Below are 17297 nucleotides of genomic sequence, written 5' to 3' on the forward strand. Positions count from 1 at the left end.
TTTTTCTCGGGGGCCGGGGGGGGGTTGCTGACGCCTGCTTGTATAGTACTGCAATGAAGATGGTAATCTTATGCTCAGCAAATTAAGTAACTCCCAAAGTGACGGAGGGTTTCTGAATTAGACTCTTGTCTTTGTTTCATTATCTCGTTAGAGATGCTTAAATGCAATTTGGACATCTAGACTGCTCTATTAAACATCAATAATATCTTTTAATGTTCACTGTGGATTTTCCCCTTTTACATCCGCAGGCAAGAGTTTCACCTTGACCATAACTGTCTTCACAAATCCTCCCCAAGTAGCCACCTATCACAGAGCTATTAAAGTTACAGTGGATGGACCCCGGGAACCCAGAAGTAAGTACTTGCCTTTTTATTAGAAATGGTAATAGAGTTTGTGGAGACCCCGCGAGAAGTTTATCCCATCTGTATATATTTGTAAGGAAGGACAGTTAGTAGAAAGAACTTCACAGTTAGTAGAAAACAAAATTACAGTTTTAACCTTTGCCACAAATTACTAAGGCCTCCATCTCTTTGGGAAATGAGTGAACAATTATATAGTCACAGTAACTATTTGCTAAGAAATTCTGCTCATCCACTGTACACAATAGACAGGGCAGGGTAGACCCATGAGAGCTAAAGAAGAAAACAATAAGCTGAGAAATCTTGAGCTTAGTCAAAAAGCATTTGCGTTTGTTTCCCATGGTCTAAGAATGTGTTTTAACTTTTTAACTCGCCCACTCAATTCCCTTTATAAAGAGCACACTGCTTAATTACAAAGAATTTATTTGCAAATGATAACTTGCTTGATTGTTACAACACTGTTGTTTGGTCATGTTCAAGTTAATTGTTATAGATAGAGTCAAACCAGGTTTAAGTCCACTTTGGTTTATTTTTCTGTCTGGACATCCAGAAGGTTTAACCAGCATCAATTTAAGATAGTGCACACAATCCATTTGGGCTGCATTTTCCTCCTAAATCTAAATTGAAACAGGTTTACTCTCTCCCGGTCCCCCCTCCAAACTGATTTGAACAAACTTGGTATAGCAGTATTTAAATATATTTAGAGAGTAAAGATTATTTGATATATACAGCATTAAAAATTCTGTGCCAATGGAAACATCTAATAGAACTCTGCCTTTGATGAATGAATTACATTGGCATCTTAGCCATTGTGTTGAGAGTTTAATTTCGTTTGTGGTGGAGGTACAGCTGGCAGAAATATTTGTTATATAACAATGCACCTGCCTAGACAGTGAGAGTGGCATATCTTTTCTCCCCTAAAGGAGAGAAACGGGCTGCCTTGCCCGTGTAGCTTGTTTTCTAGCAGTGGGAACGTAGGATGCCTTCCGTTCCTCTTGCCACCGTCTCTCTTCACAAGGACTGATGGCTTGCCTGAACTAGGAATGTTTCCTGCCTCAAAAACCAGTCTTTGAGGTTTTTCTGTTTCCTTTCTCTTGTGTGTATGGCTTTCTTCTTGGTTCACAAGGTTGGGCCAGTGCTGGCCTTGTCTGTTAAGTCTGAGCACGTCCTACTAGGTGGTTGTCATTCACATGTGTCTGGTTGCCTCAGGTCTCCTGCCATCTGGATGAATGATTATGCAGAGCAGGTGAATAGAACAAAGTAGGGATGTCTCGGCTGGCAGGAGCTTTGCCTGACTTTCCTGGACTACCACAAAGTGGGGATGATGCATTGTGATGGAAGATATCTTCTAATAATTTTTCAAACTGGCCCTTGCATTCCTGAAAAGGCAAGGCTATCCATTTTAGTAATGCATAAGGCAGGATAGTAGTTTAACATTTAGCACTGCTAACTTATCTTTTGAAGATGTTTCCCGATGATCTTAGCTCCTTTTTTCAGTTCTGGGAAAAACAATTATTGTGTGTGTGTCTGTGTGTCTGTGTCCATACTCTCAAGAGCTGATGCCTAAAAGTTGATGGTTGGGAGAGGAAACAGAGAAGAATGGGGGCTGCCCTATTCAAATGATGTGACAAAAGATGAGGAGGCCAGTAGCTTTGGAAAAGTCACTTTCTATCATGTGAGAGTAGCTTGACCTCATTCCAGAGAAGTTATTGGTAGGATTAATATGTTGATAGGCTTACTGTCCTGTAAAGGCAGAGTAGTGCTCTGGAGGAAAGGGGGTTAGAGATAGAGGGAAGATGTGTGACCCTGAGTTCAGGCCTTCGGTGCTATTAAGGGTGGGAGGCGGAAGCAGATACAGATCGTAAGTGGCAGATTCCTGCCCTAGATCAACCTGAATGACATTTCCCATGAACTGAAAATATCTGCGAGAATGTGATGTCATTTCTCTGACATCATAAGGTGACTTGCCAAACTCAGTGACTGGTTATAAGGATGGAACTAATATCAGTGACATCTTAATGTCACAATTCTACTGGATTATCTCCTCTAGCCTGCTCCTGGCCATCCCTGACCTGGAATGTTTGTAATTCTGTTTAGTAGTATTCTGTAAATGTGAGATTCAGGTGTGGAAAATGCCCAGAATTTTCAATTTTCTTCAACTGTGAGTATAATAGGATTTTGTTTGATTGGTTGCATGTACACAATGTTAAATAGGATCCTCTAGAACGTGAGTTGGCAAGCTTTCTCTATAAAATTTCAGATAGTAAATAATTTCAGCTCTGTAGGCCGTGATTTCTGTGACAAGTCTTCAACTCTGCCATTGTAGCTTGAAAGCAGTCTCAGCCAATACATAAATGAATGGTTGTCACTGTGTTTCAATATGACTTTATTTACAAAAACAGGTGGTGAGCCAGAATTGGAGCCCAAGTTAAGCTGCTGACCCTTGTTCTAGATTTTGAAGTGTCTTATAGTATCAGCTGTTAACAGAGAAGGGCTTTAGAAAAAGACTGAAGTGAGAAAAAAAAAAAGAAAATGTAATTATTTTAGCTTCCTCTCCCACACAATTATAATTCTATCAATAGTGGTTATTTGTCATTTAAGCAGTATATGTCTGTTTATTACCATTGTGGTTGGAAGGAGTTGAAGATTTTATACTACTGATTCCTGTTAATAGAATTTCACTCTTTTCTCTAAAGATCAGAATATAAGTTGAAAAGTTTGCTTTTGAAAAAAGACAAGTTCTGGGTTAACTGGGTCTTCAGTCCACATAGTGCAATGTTGAAGGGTGTGGGCTTTTGGTGTCAGACCGTCTGGAGTGAAATTCCAGCTCTACCATTAACTAGCTGTGTGGTGGTAGACCAGTTACCTAACTTCTCTTTGCCTCAGTTTCTTCATCTGTTCAAGAGAGAATAATAGAACAATATCTACCTCATCAGTTGCCGCAAGGATATTAAATGATGTAATGTATGTAAAATCATAGCAAGGTGACTGTCATGCATGTAGTAAGCACTTATTAAATGTTAGCTATTACTACATCAATTTCCCTCAGTGTCAGAAGTTTACTGTAGAGTTTCGCTTAGCATATGCTTCCAGGAAATAGATACCATCTAGATTTTGTTCTCTAGTGTATTATTTTTCCCCCAGATGGCTTTACTAATTTCTGCTCATTAGTAAATGACACTAATAATGGTTATAAATTATGCCTCAAGCAGGTATTCAGGCTGCCTGGGGACAGTTGTGCATAAATGATGATAAACACAATTTGTTTGCAGCAAAGAGAAGTCTAAGAGAGGATTCTATGGCACTAGTGCCCCCATCTGAGGCCCTGGTTATCAACACATCTGCCAAGACTTGCTTTTCACTCAAAATCAGAAAGGTTTCCTCCTTCTATGTTTTCTCTCTCTGGCAGCTGAACCGGTGCTGTCACATCACAAACAACTTCTTTTCTTAATATACACATCTGGCGTTGGCAGTTGGACTAACTTCATAAGAGCACATGATCATCACTCATTACAAGATTAAAAAGTACCCCATGGCATCATTGATGTTTTTTAACTTTGATCTTTTGCAGTTGTGATTCATCTCAGTTATAAAACTTCCCTTTAAAGGAACATAGCCGATGACTTATTAGAACCTTCATCTTAAGTAGCGTAAACATGAAAACGGTGCACATCTTTACAAAATGCCATTTATTTTCTTTGCCAGCTTATCATTTTAAGACATGACATCATACTTAAGATCCCAAATTTGTAAGTCTTGTGTTTAGGCAAGGCGTTTTGACCTTCTGTTGGCAAGTCAGCTCTGAGGAACAACTGCCTTATGTTTGCCAGCAACAGAAGCCAATGTAGCAGCAACAGTAATGCATATGGATGCCTAGCTATTTTAAACATCAGTTTCTATTAGGATCCTTTGTTACATTTATGCACTTGATTCCAATCCATCTGATTTAAAGAATCTTTTACAGGAAGGTGAAAACTTGGTTAGCAATGTCGTGTTCTATAGTAGTGGTTCTGAAGAAGACGACTAATGGAAAAAGGTACTATTTGCTGTGCAGAGGGTAGAAAAGGTACATAACTATATAGAATCAGAATCCCTTTCATTCTCTTGTAGATTTTTCAGTTATCTATTGCTAACTAACTAGCCATCTTCCCCCGCAAAAATGGCTTGAAACCACCGCCAAGTTCATTATTTCTGTGGACTGGCTGGGGCTCGTCTGGATGGGTATTCTGAATCTTGCTTGGGGTCTGCTGTGTGACTGCAGTAAGAGGGAGGCTGGTACTGACTATACAACATGGCTTCGTATTTCATGTGTCAGTGCGATGCTGGAAGATTGGCTTTGGCTGGAATGGTTGGACAGCTGGGCCATTTGCTCTCTCCCTATAGTTCTAGGGTCTCTCCACTGACTGTCTCCATGTGGTCTCTTCATGAGGTCTTTTCAGCACAGCCTGACTTCCTAGATGGCAGCACATGACCCCCTAAAGAACACACTGGAAACTTTCAGGCCTTTTTAGGACTGAACATTCAGAACTGGCATATGGGGCAGGGGTTCCTTGATCCACCAGTGGCATTACCTTCCATGAGTGAGTCATTGGTGAATCAGGAAAAATAATTTTCTGAGAACTCTTGACATTTTATCTGGAGGATATTTAAAGTTCTACAAGGCTACTTTAAATTTCAACTGTAGTGGCTTCATTGAGCAAATACCAGATGCTTTTACCTTGTATTAACAGATCAGTGTCAAACTGTGCCAGACTGATACTTGTAGGAGAAAAGAACATTAGGTGTTTGAAGAAAAAGAAGTTATGAACCTAACTTGACAAGTGTATAGCAGAAATAGCTTATAAATCCTCAAATGGACAGGTCTGGAGGTTTTGAGAATCATCCAGTTTTGAAAATTCTCATTTGCTAGCACATCTGATGCCTGATACATGTGAGGGGGTTTCTAAGAGTTTTTGTGTATTGTGCTCCAGGGATGTAGATCACAGTCACTTTCAAGGAGGGACCGAAGCCATTATCACTGTATTTCCTGCCGGGACACTACTATCCACAGCTGTACAGCCACCTGGCTGATTTGATGGCTGCTGGGAGAAGCTCTGCCTTTTCTTTCTAAGTGATCTAGCCCCTTCCTGCAGGCTTAGAAGACTCGGCTGCTGCTCCCTTCTGTTGGCTCCATTTGTGATTTTGATAATGGGTGGGCACTTAGGTGAGTGAGAGGTTATTTGGAAGTGCGGGCACTGTTTTTATTTCTAGGGCTGCCTCGGTAACCTGCTTCACTCAGCTTGGTAAGCTTAGGTCCTGCAGCTAGACTGTCTTCCTGTTTGCTCATTCTCACCTGTGCCCGATATACCAGCAACTGTGTAATTCTTCAGAGAACATTTTAATATTTCCTGTTCTTTAGGTAGTTCCAGTTGCCAAAATTTTACCTCACCAACTTTAGGCGACCAACTTAAACACAACAGTGTGAGCCAGGCTTGGTGTCACCTCATTTTCCTCTTGTGCTTTTCCACCTAGTTGTGAGACTGTTTTCCAATCAGTTAAAGTGTGGAGAGAAAGAAGGGCTGGGCATTTTCTCTTCCTCATTCCAGATGATATTGGTGGCAGCTCTCATTTATGCTCCATTATTTTCATCCTATTTGGGTGAGGAAATAGACATTTACTTATTTACCATTGGTGGATGCTTATTTAGAGTTTGGTTGCATATGAAAAGGAGGATAGGAACATGTAAAATGTGTTTGTGGAGGGACATCAGGCTAATTTTTTATAAGTTATTTGATATCCTGGACACAGTCTCTGCATTCGCGTAGTTGCTGTCTGTGAAGACAATTTGAGAAAACCTTGATAGGCCTTGTACCCTGATGCCACAAGCCTGCATTTTAGTCCTCAGTACAAAAGAGTAATAGAAAAGCCCTTAACTTGTGACTTGCAGGCTTTTCTTGTCGCTGCAGTGCCCACAGAATGGACACTGGGTAAATGCCTTTTTTTCGATATTTACAAATCAGCAAATACAGACACCAGTTTGCTTGTCATAAATATTAATCATTTGGTCACTAGTGTATAAACTATTGTTGAAAATCTTTGACTGAAGAGAATAATAACAGTCAAAAAAACTGTTTCTTTTTCCCTACTCTTTAAGGAGCATGGAGACGGGTGGGAGTCAGCAGTACTGGTGGAGGTTATGTCTGGTGGTTGGAGGAATGTGCTCTTGAGAAAAGCAGTTTTAAATCTCTTTCAGTACTTTTTTTTTGTTGACTGACTGTCAGGAGCTGGGAAGATGGCCAAGAAGGAAATGACACATCGAGAGGCATTTTGTGTTGTGCAACATTCTGTGGAACTGATGCAAGGATATATGGCCTGTTTACACATTCCTTCGTTAGCAGACTGCATGGCAGTAATTTAATTCAGCAGCACATGGCATGCTGCAGCAAGGAGCTATGGCCTTAACATCCTTTCATGGCAAATTATCACAGCCGTTAAAACATGCTCATGTCCCTCCTTTGCACTCTTCCCTGGCTTCCCAGTTCTGAATGTGCTTTCTCATTGTGTGAGGCTTGTGTTAACAAGGAGCTGTAGCTTTTACAATTAGAATGCATTTTCCACATGCATTTATTCCAGTTGATATATTTGCTTCTGACTAAATATAGCATGGCAGGTTTTCAAGAGATATGTGTTCTAAAAACACATCCACTCGATCCAAATGTGTCAGTAGTTTGTATCTTGATGTGAGCCAGAGATCATTCATTCTTGAAATTGTCTTAGGGACTCAAGAGAGAGATTTGATGTATTTATTTGTAAAAAACAATTTTTCTTTGTGGAGCTGATCCCTGATAGATCGCTGAATGACTTGACTTCTATGTTGTTTGTACTGTAGCATTTTCTTCAAGGAAAATAGGGTATATTTTAAAATAACAGAGAAAAAAAGATTTAGTGTGTTGCTCATCATATTCATACATGTCCCTACCTAGAATATTTATAGGAGACTTTTATGATGTCAACTAATGCACACCTTTGATCTTCACATAAAATCTCAAAAGTCTTTATTTACACAGAAGTATGGAAAATGCTCAAAATTTTCAAGTAACTTGTTAAAATGCAGACGATTTAGATCTAGCATAGTGATTCAAGATCATATGTAGCAGTTCAAATAGGAGACTGTTTGGGAAAGGAAGGACTCCCAATTCTTCTCAAAATTTCTCTGCTACTGTGGACTGGTGGCTAAAATCTATTTGCTCATAGACAAAACCCTTCATTAAAATTTGAGAATAAGACTTAAATGCAAACACCCCTGGAAATGGTAATTGAGACTTAAATTCATTTTAGGATAAAAATAAATAATTTGGAATGTTTTCTTGGGAGCAGGTTTGGGGAGGTAAAGGAAGAGTGACCAGAGCAGTCCTGGGCCTGGAAGGTAAACAGTGAGTCAGGTGTGCAGGCAGAGCCTTTGTTGGACCAGAAGCCGTTTGTCAACTTCAAGCACTACTGTTTGCTGCAGGTCAGTCTTAGAAGTGTTGATCTCCAGCACTTTTCAGGTCTGGTGCCCTATTCATAGTGCAAGATAATTTTAGGTGTGGGTTTTTGCTTTTTATATTTCCACATCTTTTGCAAATACTCCCCCCCCCCAACTTTTGCAAATACTTCCTTTTTATGGAATATTTCTTATCCAATTTTGTTTTAGGTACGTGCTAACTTTTCTCATGTGGTGGGTTGAAAATTTTCATTTGATTTCTTTATTTTTTAATTTTAAAATTTTTTTGATTGAGGTAACTTTGGTTTACGTTGTTGTTTGTATCTTTCTTTTAGTAGTCATCGTTGCCATTTAAATGTGGATATTTGTCATAATAAAATGAATCCTGATCTCTGTCCATGTGTTGTATGAGCACTTTAGCACACTCTCAGCTGCAGTCACCCACTCTCCTAATGTTGTCATCTAATGTTTTTATCCTTGTTTCATGCTTCCTGGATTAGTCATTTAATGTTTTAATTGTTTACTTTACATTTGCTTTCATATTTATCACTATATTTGCTCACTGTTCCTTCGTGTACCTAGGTTCTTCCTTCTGGATTCAGTTTCCTTTTTCTTGATGTAGATCCTTTGGTAGTTCCTTCAGTGGGAGCTTGTCAGTGGTGAACTCTGAGTTGAGTTCCAGAAAATATTAGGGGTGGTGTGTCCTGGCCGCCAACATGACGTGACATGAGAGGCACTCCGCTGAAGGTGTCTGCTCTGAGTGCCCTAGAGCCACACTAGCAGTCCTTTCGTGCTAAGATTTTCAAGTCATATTACCAGGTTGGTTGTAGTACCATGTAAGGAAATAGCAGCCCCAAGGTAGGTATGTTTTTATGGAAGCTAGAGGAAGGAAAATGGTTCTGAGTACCTGTCACCATGAGTCCAAGGGCCAATGGATGGAGAGGGAGATGGAGGGACTTTTCTTGCAGAGGGGCCAGTGACCAAGAAAATCACATTTAGGAAAAGGAAGTTAAGCACCCCCCCTCCCCAGTTCTACCTTTGGTGGACCTTCAGTTGCTTTGGAACTTTCTATCCAGACTTATGTGAAGGCCCTCCATAACTTGATCCTCAGAGGTTATCTGGCCATTGCTCATTGAACAACCAGAGTAGCATTTCTTAGATGTTGGTGTCTACACACACACTCTTATATTAGTAGGGATACAGGACTCAGAACCAAAAGATGCTTCTTTTATCTGTAAATAAATGGTTGTATGAATCAGAGAGGGAGGAAAATTTGTGGACTCAAGGAGTTTGTTTCAGAAGAGTCGGAAGACCGCGGCCTGCATTAGAAATATGCCTAAGTAAAATGTACGAAGGGTTCTGGTGTTGCTTCCATGGACCCCTTGCTGGTGTTGTGTGAGAAATGGACAGTGGGGAAGAGGTGAGCTAACACTAGAGCGGTGATACTTTCTGCCTTTCCATCAACCCCTGGGCTATTTATACAACCTCTGTGATATGCATCTTCTCCTTCTTACCTTCTTGGCATTAAAATTTATGAACTACAAGTTGGGTAAAAACAGTTGCATGGAAGATTTAGCCTGCGTTGCATGCTTCTTTAGGGTTGGCCCTGGACAGGACTAGTAGAAAAATATGGTCCCTTCAGGGAGATAGGCTATTAAACAGTAAGTGAGAAATATAGGTGTGTTATGAAGTCTGCGTCACTAATTCTAGAACGTTGGTTTCTGTTTCACCTCCTCACTGTTTACTCTGTCCTTCAAAACCAAGTTACAATGTTCTTTTTTTGGTACCAAGATGGCTATTTTAGAGTTTCATAACAAGGAATTCATATTGTGGCAGTTTGTATTTAAGGTGTGTTTTCAGTTATGCTTAAGGTAGCTGGAGGACTTGGAAATTCCTCTTTGAGGCCTCAGTGCCATCTTAGTGACCCTAAACAAATCACAAACTTCTCTCTGGTTCAATGTCTTCATCCTTTAAATGGAAATAGACTGGAAGACAACTTCAGAGTAACTGGGAGTAACTCCTTAGGAATGATCATAAAGTACTTGGCACACTTGAAGGGCAACTTAAATACCAAATAGTAATTATGTAGCGCCTTTCTGCCAAGGAGTTCCAAATGCTTAGACATTACCTCACTGATCCTCTTTATATCCCTTTGAGGGATGCATTATACATTTTACAGGCAGGTAAACTGAGGCATGGCCATTTGAAAATTCATTTGCTCTATGTCACCCTGCAAGTCAGCAGATGATTTATGGAGGTGGGCAAGGAGCCCAGGTCTCTTCCTGTTTGGTTATTCACTACTGAAAGTCCCTCATGCTTTGTCATGAAAACTGTAGAGGCTCTGGTGTCCGGCCCAGGGTATTCCTGGTGGATGTTGGGAAGTAGTGTTGCCTGGGAAACAGCCCTGGTGATGTGGTCGCTTTGCTTTCTCGACTAATAAGCCCCAGTGTGTAAGACCGGACACACAGAAGGCACATATAATTTGTTGAATGAGTATTGAATTCATTAGGATGCAAGTTTAACGGAGCTGAAAACAGTGAACTTTGTGAGATGAAAATAACAAGTTGTGTAAATTAGCCCTTAGTAGACTCCACTTTAAATGAAGTAAAGTTAGCATTTGAACAGGAAATTAATTAAGGAAAAATTGAACCAGTAGAAAAATATAGATCAGTAAATGGTAGAAAAATTAAAAAATGACTCAAAGGAAGAATACACAAAGCGCTTATAATCGCAGCTGCTTAAAGTACCATCAGTACTTTAATACGCCATCTCCCAGATAATGCTAGGACTTTTGTGAAGGTAATAACAGTGAGGGAGGAGCATCAGGAAGGGGATGGGAAGCTGCAAATGACATGATGACGTGGACACTGAGACAGGAGAGAAGAACTGGAGACAAGCCTGTTTGCTCTGATAGCAGGAACAAGCTGATAGGGCTGCCAGCTCCAGGTACTATCTTGCAAGCGGCCGCTGTCTCTGATGGACAGGGCCAGCCTTGCCTGAATAAGCAACACTGGATGAGTCTGAGAAGGACCTCTTCCTCCTGCTACCCTGGCCCACTACTAAAAATACCATTTCTGCTTAAATAGCTGACAGTCTTTATTCTTTTTTTTTTTTTTTAAATAATTAGGTGCTTTAACATATAAACATTTCTGGCTGTGGGACATTTTTTATTCAAAAATTATTTTTGAATGTGCACTCTTAGCCAGGTATGCAAAGCAAAACAGACACGAACCCCTTCTTCAAGGAGCCTGAAGTCTGTGGGGAAGATGGCAAGAAAACAGTAAATAAACATTTATCTGTAATTGATTCTAATTGCAAATTGTGTTAAGTGCTATAAAGGGAACTAATGTAGTAACAGAGAAAAGTGGGTGACGGGACAGAAGGGGGCTGTTCTAGAGCAGCAAGGGAGCCCTGTCTAAGATGAACTTTATAGTAGAGATTTGAAGGGTGAGGAAAAGCCAGCTCTTGGATGACACATTACAAAGCCCCGGAAATGACGAGTACGAGAATCTGATATCTAATTTCCATAGAGAAGAGGCATTAGGAATGAGGAGGTTAGGAAAAGTTGCAAGAAGAATTGACTAGAAGCACACACCTCCAAGCTGTCTGTTTCATTACTCTACCCCGTACCCGTGTATAATTTGAGGTGCGTAGAAGGATTCTTGTTATCCGTCCCCATAGGCCCCAAGCCTCTCTCATGTGATTGTCACCACAGTTTCTGAGATTCTTTGAGTTGAAGCTTTAAGGACAGAGGACCTCATAGGATACCACATTTTAAGACACTTCGGTTAACAACTTGGTTTAAGTGAGTGGATTCAATCAGATGAGCTGGATGTGTATTTTTTTCAGAGGATTATTTAAGGGGATGCGGTCTGAAAAGTTTGGGTGAGGAAGACCGAGTGGGAGGAGGTGAAGCGGGGTGTCTCTTTTGTGGCCTGCACTTCCTGAGAATACAGGATCCTGAAGAACATGCTTTTCTTAGAGAAAGCCATACAAGCTGAATTGTACAAAAAATAACTGAACAAAGCAGTAGGATACCTATTCCAGTTGATTCTTTTAGGATTGTATATAATGCACTAAAGTCTGAGGCTTTTATAAAGGACAAGGAGAAGCAATTCCAAAGGTGAGCTGGGTTTCAAAACATAAGAGCAACATGGAAAACTTAAGAATGTTTAGTAAAGAGCATTGATGATGATTAAAGGATTGTAAAATTGAACCTATAAGGATAAGTTAAAAGACTTGGGATTATTTAGCTTCAAGAAGAGGAGACTGAAAAATGACTTAATAACAGACTTCAAAATTATGAGGAGTTATTAAGCTGTGTATGGTGACCAGCTGTTTTGTTTCTGGCACAGTCAGAGAAAGAATAGGTCTTAACTGAAGCATGATAGATTTGGGTTAGATTTAAAGAAGAACTTCTTGAATATAAGAATTATTAAATAGACTAGGTCCCTGAAAGCTGAGGGCTTGATAACCAAAATGAAAATGCATACATTGTGCAAAAATGAAAAATGATGTAAGAATTATATAAAATAAAATATATATTAAAAAAAAAAACAAATACCTTCATCTTTGTGATCCCCTGTGTGTTTAAGAAGTACAACAAAGTACCACCTTTCTGCTTTTAAAATCAAAGGCCTGATTTCTGTTTCCCATTATAATTCTGAAGCTCAGAGTCACAGAGGTTTATAGACATAAATGATGAGAGTAATTTGTGTTGTTTTGATGGCCATTGGAATCTTTAATTGTGAAGAATATGAGCAAAAAGAGGAACATATCTGATAAAGAAATTGTTATCGATAATCAGAAGATGCATTTTTAAGAATTTGGGGCTGAGGGTGAGACCGTTTTAATGTTAGCAAAACTCAGGTTGGTTTGACTTGTAGATGCTGGATACCACAGGTGGGAGTTTGTGAGGTTGATTCTTTTTTTTTCTGTTCCCTCACTATTGGGAGAAATTAAACATACTTCCAGGTGATACACAAGTTCATGTATTTTGGATTTTGGGAGCTGCAACTCGAAAACCACCTTCACAGAGAAGGAAGGAGAGAGCAAATAGGCAGGATTTATTTCTGAAAACAAACCTTCATGCTTTTAGAAGCTGGCAGAGCAGCGAAGAAGTTGAGCAGGGCAAACCTGAGAAAGGCTTGACTGAATACGTTTGTTCCTTTTGACATTGGAGCCATAGCCACAGGGAAGCAAGGCGTCCCATTTCTTGGGTTAACCTTTCTCAGTGAAGCCAAGCGTCAGTTCTCATTTAAAAATTTATTCTTTAATCCGCTCTTTTGATTATTAAATACTCATCTGAGCAACTTTTGTAATAATAAGTTAGTACACCTGCAGATGGTTTGCTTTGAGCTCTCATGATAGCTCACTGATGAAACTAAGAAAAGCAGCACACACACATATGTCATGTTCTCAGATGAGTGCTTTTTTTTTGAACTAAGTGGATATAATTTTCTCTAAAGGAAAAAAATAATCAAAGAGAGTAAAGAAACAGACTTTAAAACAGGTGACATGCCTGGGAAGAAAGAAGGCTTGAGTGGGTGTGGTGCTAAGCTGGGGAAAGGAAAAATACTCACAAAACATATTTTCCTTTCTTCCCAAAATAGCTTGGTTTTTTTTGGTTCATTAAGCACATTTCGACCCTTGAGCCACTACTCCTTACCTTTCCAAAGCGTCATCACCCTTGGAGAGCCGGCCGCAGCTCATGGTTGGGTCAGAATCAAACCCCACTTCCTTTTGCTGGCCTCCTTTCTTCCTGGTCTGTGATATTTTCTTGGTGGCTTCAGCATTTTAGGACTTCATTTAGTTCTTTTCTTGATTTCTACATTTGGGTCTCTCCACCCCTTGCCCTCAGGTAATTTAGTTTCAACCCCCTTCTATCCGTTCTTAACAACTACAGCTCTTTTCCAAAGGAAAAGGGGATTTGTGGCCCCTCCTTTTTGCTCCCGAGGCCAGGAGATTGATAGTGGGAGGGAAAAATCAACTGAAAAGAGGTGTTGTTTACTCCTATTATAAAAAGGAAACCTCTTCCTGAATACTTTGTTATTGGAACAGTCTCTTCATTACACAAATGTGGAAGGGTGTTTGTTCTTTATTTTCTGCAATACCTTTGAAAGACTGTGAACCACGGCTGGCAATATTTCCTTGAGGAATAGCCTGTGAAATTGATGATGTAATAAATATATTTAAAAAAATAAAATTAATATTTTAACGTCCTCAAAAAAAAAAAAAAAAAGATGAAACTGATCATATATTGGTTTATCCGAAGCAAAGACGACCCATCAGTACATGATCCACAAAAATTGGTTGGCTATCTGTTCTTCCTTGAGCTCCTTTCTTCCTTGAAGATTTTACTTCAGAGTTAGGACCCACCCTCCTTTTGAGAGAGAGAGAGAGAGAGAGAGAGAGAGAGAGAGAGAGAGAGAGCCTGCACGCGCATGCGCTTTCCTTCAGGGCTTCACGGGTCAGGGTTACCATGACAACCATAATGTGTAATGTGTAATCAAGAAAGACCAAGGTTCTTATAAATATCCTAAGATTCAAAGGGAGCAATATGAATGATTTAGATGATGTGTCAGAAGGCCCTATACTTCTACCACTTCTCAGGGAATTCCCAAATGAACTCTTGTTGGGTATTTTTAGACCTGTACATTGGTGGCATGGATTGGAAATCGCAAGGAAATTTGCTTCTGCAAACGATGCAGGAATTTTTGGATTCTCTAATCAGTGGTTCAAAATGTATACTATATGCCCATTTTATTATTGACCGAGCCTATTTGTGCCCCTTTTAATATAGTACATATTGGTTCTCTGTGTTATGAGATTTGATGCAGTGGTTCTTTAGTAGAGCCAAGTAACCTGAATAATACAAACAGGAGAGGTACCACTTCCCTTTGCTCTCATCCAGGCTATCGAGTAGCTGTGCCGAGGATGTGGTTTGAATGTAGTTAATTTGTCACACATTCTGGCCCTGCGGTGACATCTGAATAGAAGTTTGTTAATAGAAAGGGACTTTATGAGATATAACAGCACCAAGCATCCATTTTTATAGAGGATCAACATTCCATCATCAGTGACAGCTCTGGAGAAGCCTTTAAGTGGTGTGGAGTGATCACTTCTTTATTCTTTTTGTTAGAACTGAAATATAAATAAAAGTTTACAACTGAACTGGAAAAAAATCTGACACTGAAGGATGACATGTAACTTTTGCAGCGTGAGATTTGTGGCACAAACTGACCAGAGGAAGGAAATCTGATGATCTAGATAGATGCCTCTGGTTATTACCACTTTTGCTGTGTGCCTCGGTGCTAGAAACTTAACAGGATGAGTCAATATAGCTGTAAATAAAACATTTATGGGGAAGGGAGAGATCTTAGTGTTGAAGGAATAGGTGGCATTTCTGGCTAATTTATAAATGTCTTCTTTCATTCTTTTCAAAATTGGAATAAATTGTACCAAAAAGTCCTTTGGAAGAAAGCTGTCTTTTTCATTTTTTCTTTTCTACTGCAAAGAGCACCTAAAGCTGAATCATAGCCGAGTGCTTTTCCTAGTTCTAGACCCTGTACTCTTTGGCCAGTTTTTGGAATGGATTTTGATAGTTTTCACATCAGGAAAATGAAGTTGCACTGGTTTCTTCCACATTTAACTCAGCTATTGGAAGACTCACAGTTTGTAAATTATTCAGAACAACTACTTTAAAAATGTTATTATTTGTGTAATAGGATCTAAAATCCCAAGACCTCTGTACATTCACATGTTACCTGTAGCAATGAAGTGAAATTCTAATGTTGATACTTAGACCCTGTTGTTCTCAGTGATTTTGGTAATTAAAAGAAGTTAATCTTAGGGAGAAGAATCTGCTTTAATTACATGTGTAGATTCTTTACTTCTGAATTAGTTGGGCAGACATTGATAGCAAATCTGCTCTGTGTCAGACTCTAATGCTAGATCAAATATTTTAACTTGGAGAGTCTAATGTGAAAGAGCTACCAGCAATATTGGGAAGCAAGCCAATAGTAGTACCCATTATAATTTTAAATTTATCAGGACATAAAGGGCTTAATTTGTAAGGAAAATGAGCAGGGTCCTAGCTTTTATTTTAATAACTTGTAAAACTTTATGACTCGTAACATATTTTATGGTCACTGGCTGGTCATGCTCACTGGTCACAGCTACCTCTTCTGACAGCTCATCCTGTCCCCCACACCTTCTCGCTCCTTCATCGAGACCCAGTTCCTCACCCTTCTGCTTGATCTCAGTCTGTTCTCAGTCCCACTTCCTTCACGTCTACAATCATTAGACCCACTTCCTTGCCACCCCTTGCAGCTTCTTGCCTCCGTGTGATTCTCTTTCACCAGAGCCAGAGAACACATTCCTGCCTTACAAATGAGCTTCAAGAAGGGTGGTAGCAAGACTCATCCAGTTTAAAGTATGTGTGTGGGGTGGTGATGTAAAAACTAGTGTTGATTAGTTCATGAGGCTCTGCACTGCTAACTCTCTAGCCATTAACTTCTCTTTTACAAATGAGGAAACTGAGGCCTCCAGAGACGTGTTGGCTGATCCAAATCCTTTATGACAGGAAAGCCAACTGTTCTCAGTATTTTTTCTGCTGCTTGATAACAGAGGCTTTGAAGATGTTTGGGTAATTTTGGATAAAATCTATATAGAATTTAATCTGTGTCATAGGTGAGGACAAATCTAAAGGAACTTAGTCTCTCTGAATTATTATTTGTAGTCCTTTTATTTGTCCTTAGTGTAGTGTGAAGTGTGAAGGACTAAAGGGTAGGGAGTCTTATGTGACAATCAGCACTACAACTTGGGACTCCTCTGGGCCTTGCCTACCTTTATTAAGTTTTCTTTTCTTCTTAGAGAAATTGGAAGTATTATTAGACCTGCTGGTCAGGATTTGTTTTTTCTTGTTAGTCTTTAATGCCACTACCTTGCACAAATGTCCTGCCATTATAGTTAAGTACTGATGCTTTCATTTTTGATAGTTTAGATTATGTAGAAAAAATACCATTTTAGTGAAAATACAACATTTGTAGGACAAAAAGGATATACCATGTTCAGTGCTGTTGTTTCTTCTCACATTTTATTTTATTATTTTTATTTTTTTAAAGATTTATTTATTTATGCATAGAAGGACTGGGATATAGGCCCAAGGTGCGTGGTGGGGGGTGAGAAGATTCACCAGAGACAGAGTGGGGAACAGAACAGGCAGACTGACCGAAACACACTGGTGAGGGGAGCAGCAGGTGAGACAGGAGAGGTCTGGCTACACCCTTTGGGTCAGCTCCCTGGCCTAGGATTCAACTTGTGCTGCAGAGGCTGCAGATAGCTTCATAGTGCTGACATTTAACCCCTTGCGCCACCAGGGAGGCCCCTCTTCTGACATTTTAAAGAAGTTATTTTTGAGACAATTTTTTTAGAGGAGTTTTAGGTTTATAGCAGGATTGAGTGACAGAGATTTT

General features: G+C 39.7%; 1 protein-coding gene across 9 annotated transcripts in view; it reads left to right on the forward strand.

Annotated features, from left to right (window-relative positions):
• RUNX2 (RUNX family transcription factor 2) overlaps positions 1 to 17297 on the forward strand; it is a 294868-nt gene that overhangs the window by 15431 nt on the left and 262140 nt on the right. For all 9 annotated transcript variants that reach the window (XR_008553226.1, XM_054698837.1, XM_054698839.1 and 6 more), the window contains exon 3: positions 249 to 353. Coding sequence is in view for 8 of the 9 variants with exons in the window: in XM_054698837.1 (XP_054554812.1) it covers positions 249 to 353 (105 nt within the window). In the remaining variant the exon portion in view is untranslated. The remainder of the gene's footprint in view (positions 1 to 248; positions 354 to 17297) is intronic.

Source organism: Talpa occidentalis, unplaced genomic scaffold, assembly GCF_014898055.3.
Source record: "Talpa occidentalis isolate TD23 unplaced genomic scaffold, MPIMG_talOcc4v2.1 talOcc4.2, whole genome shotgun sequence".
Lineage (NCBI taxonomy): Eukaryota > Metazoa > Chordata > Mammalia > Eulipotyphla > Talpidae > Talpa > Talpa occidentalis.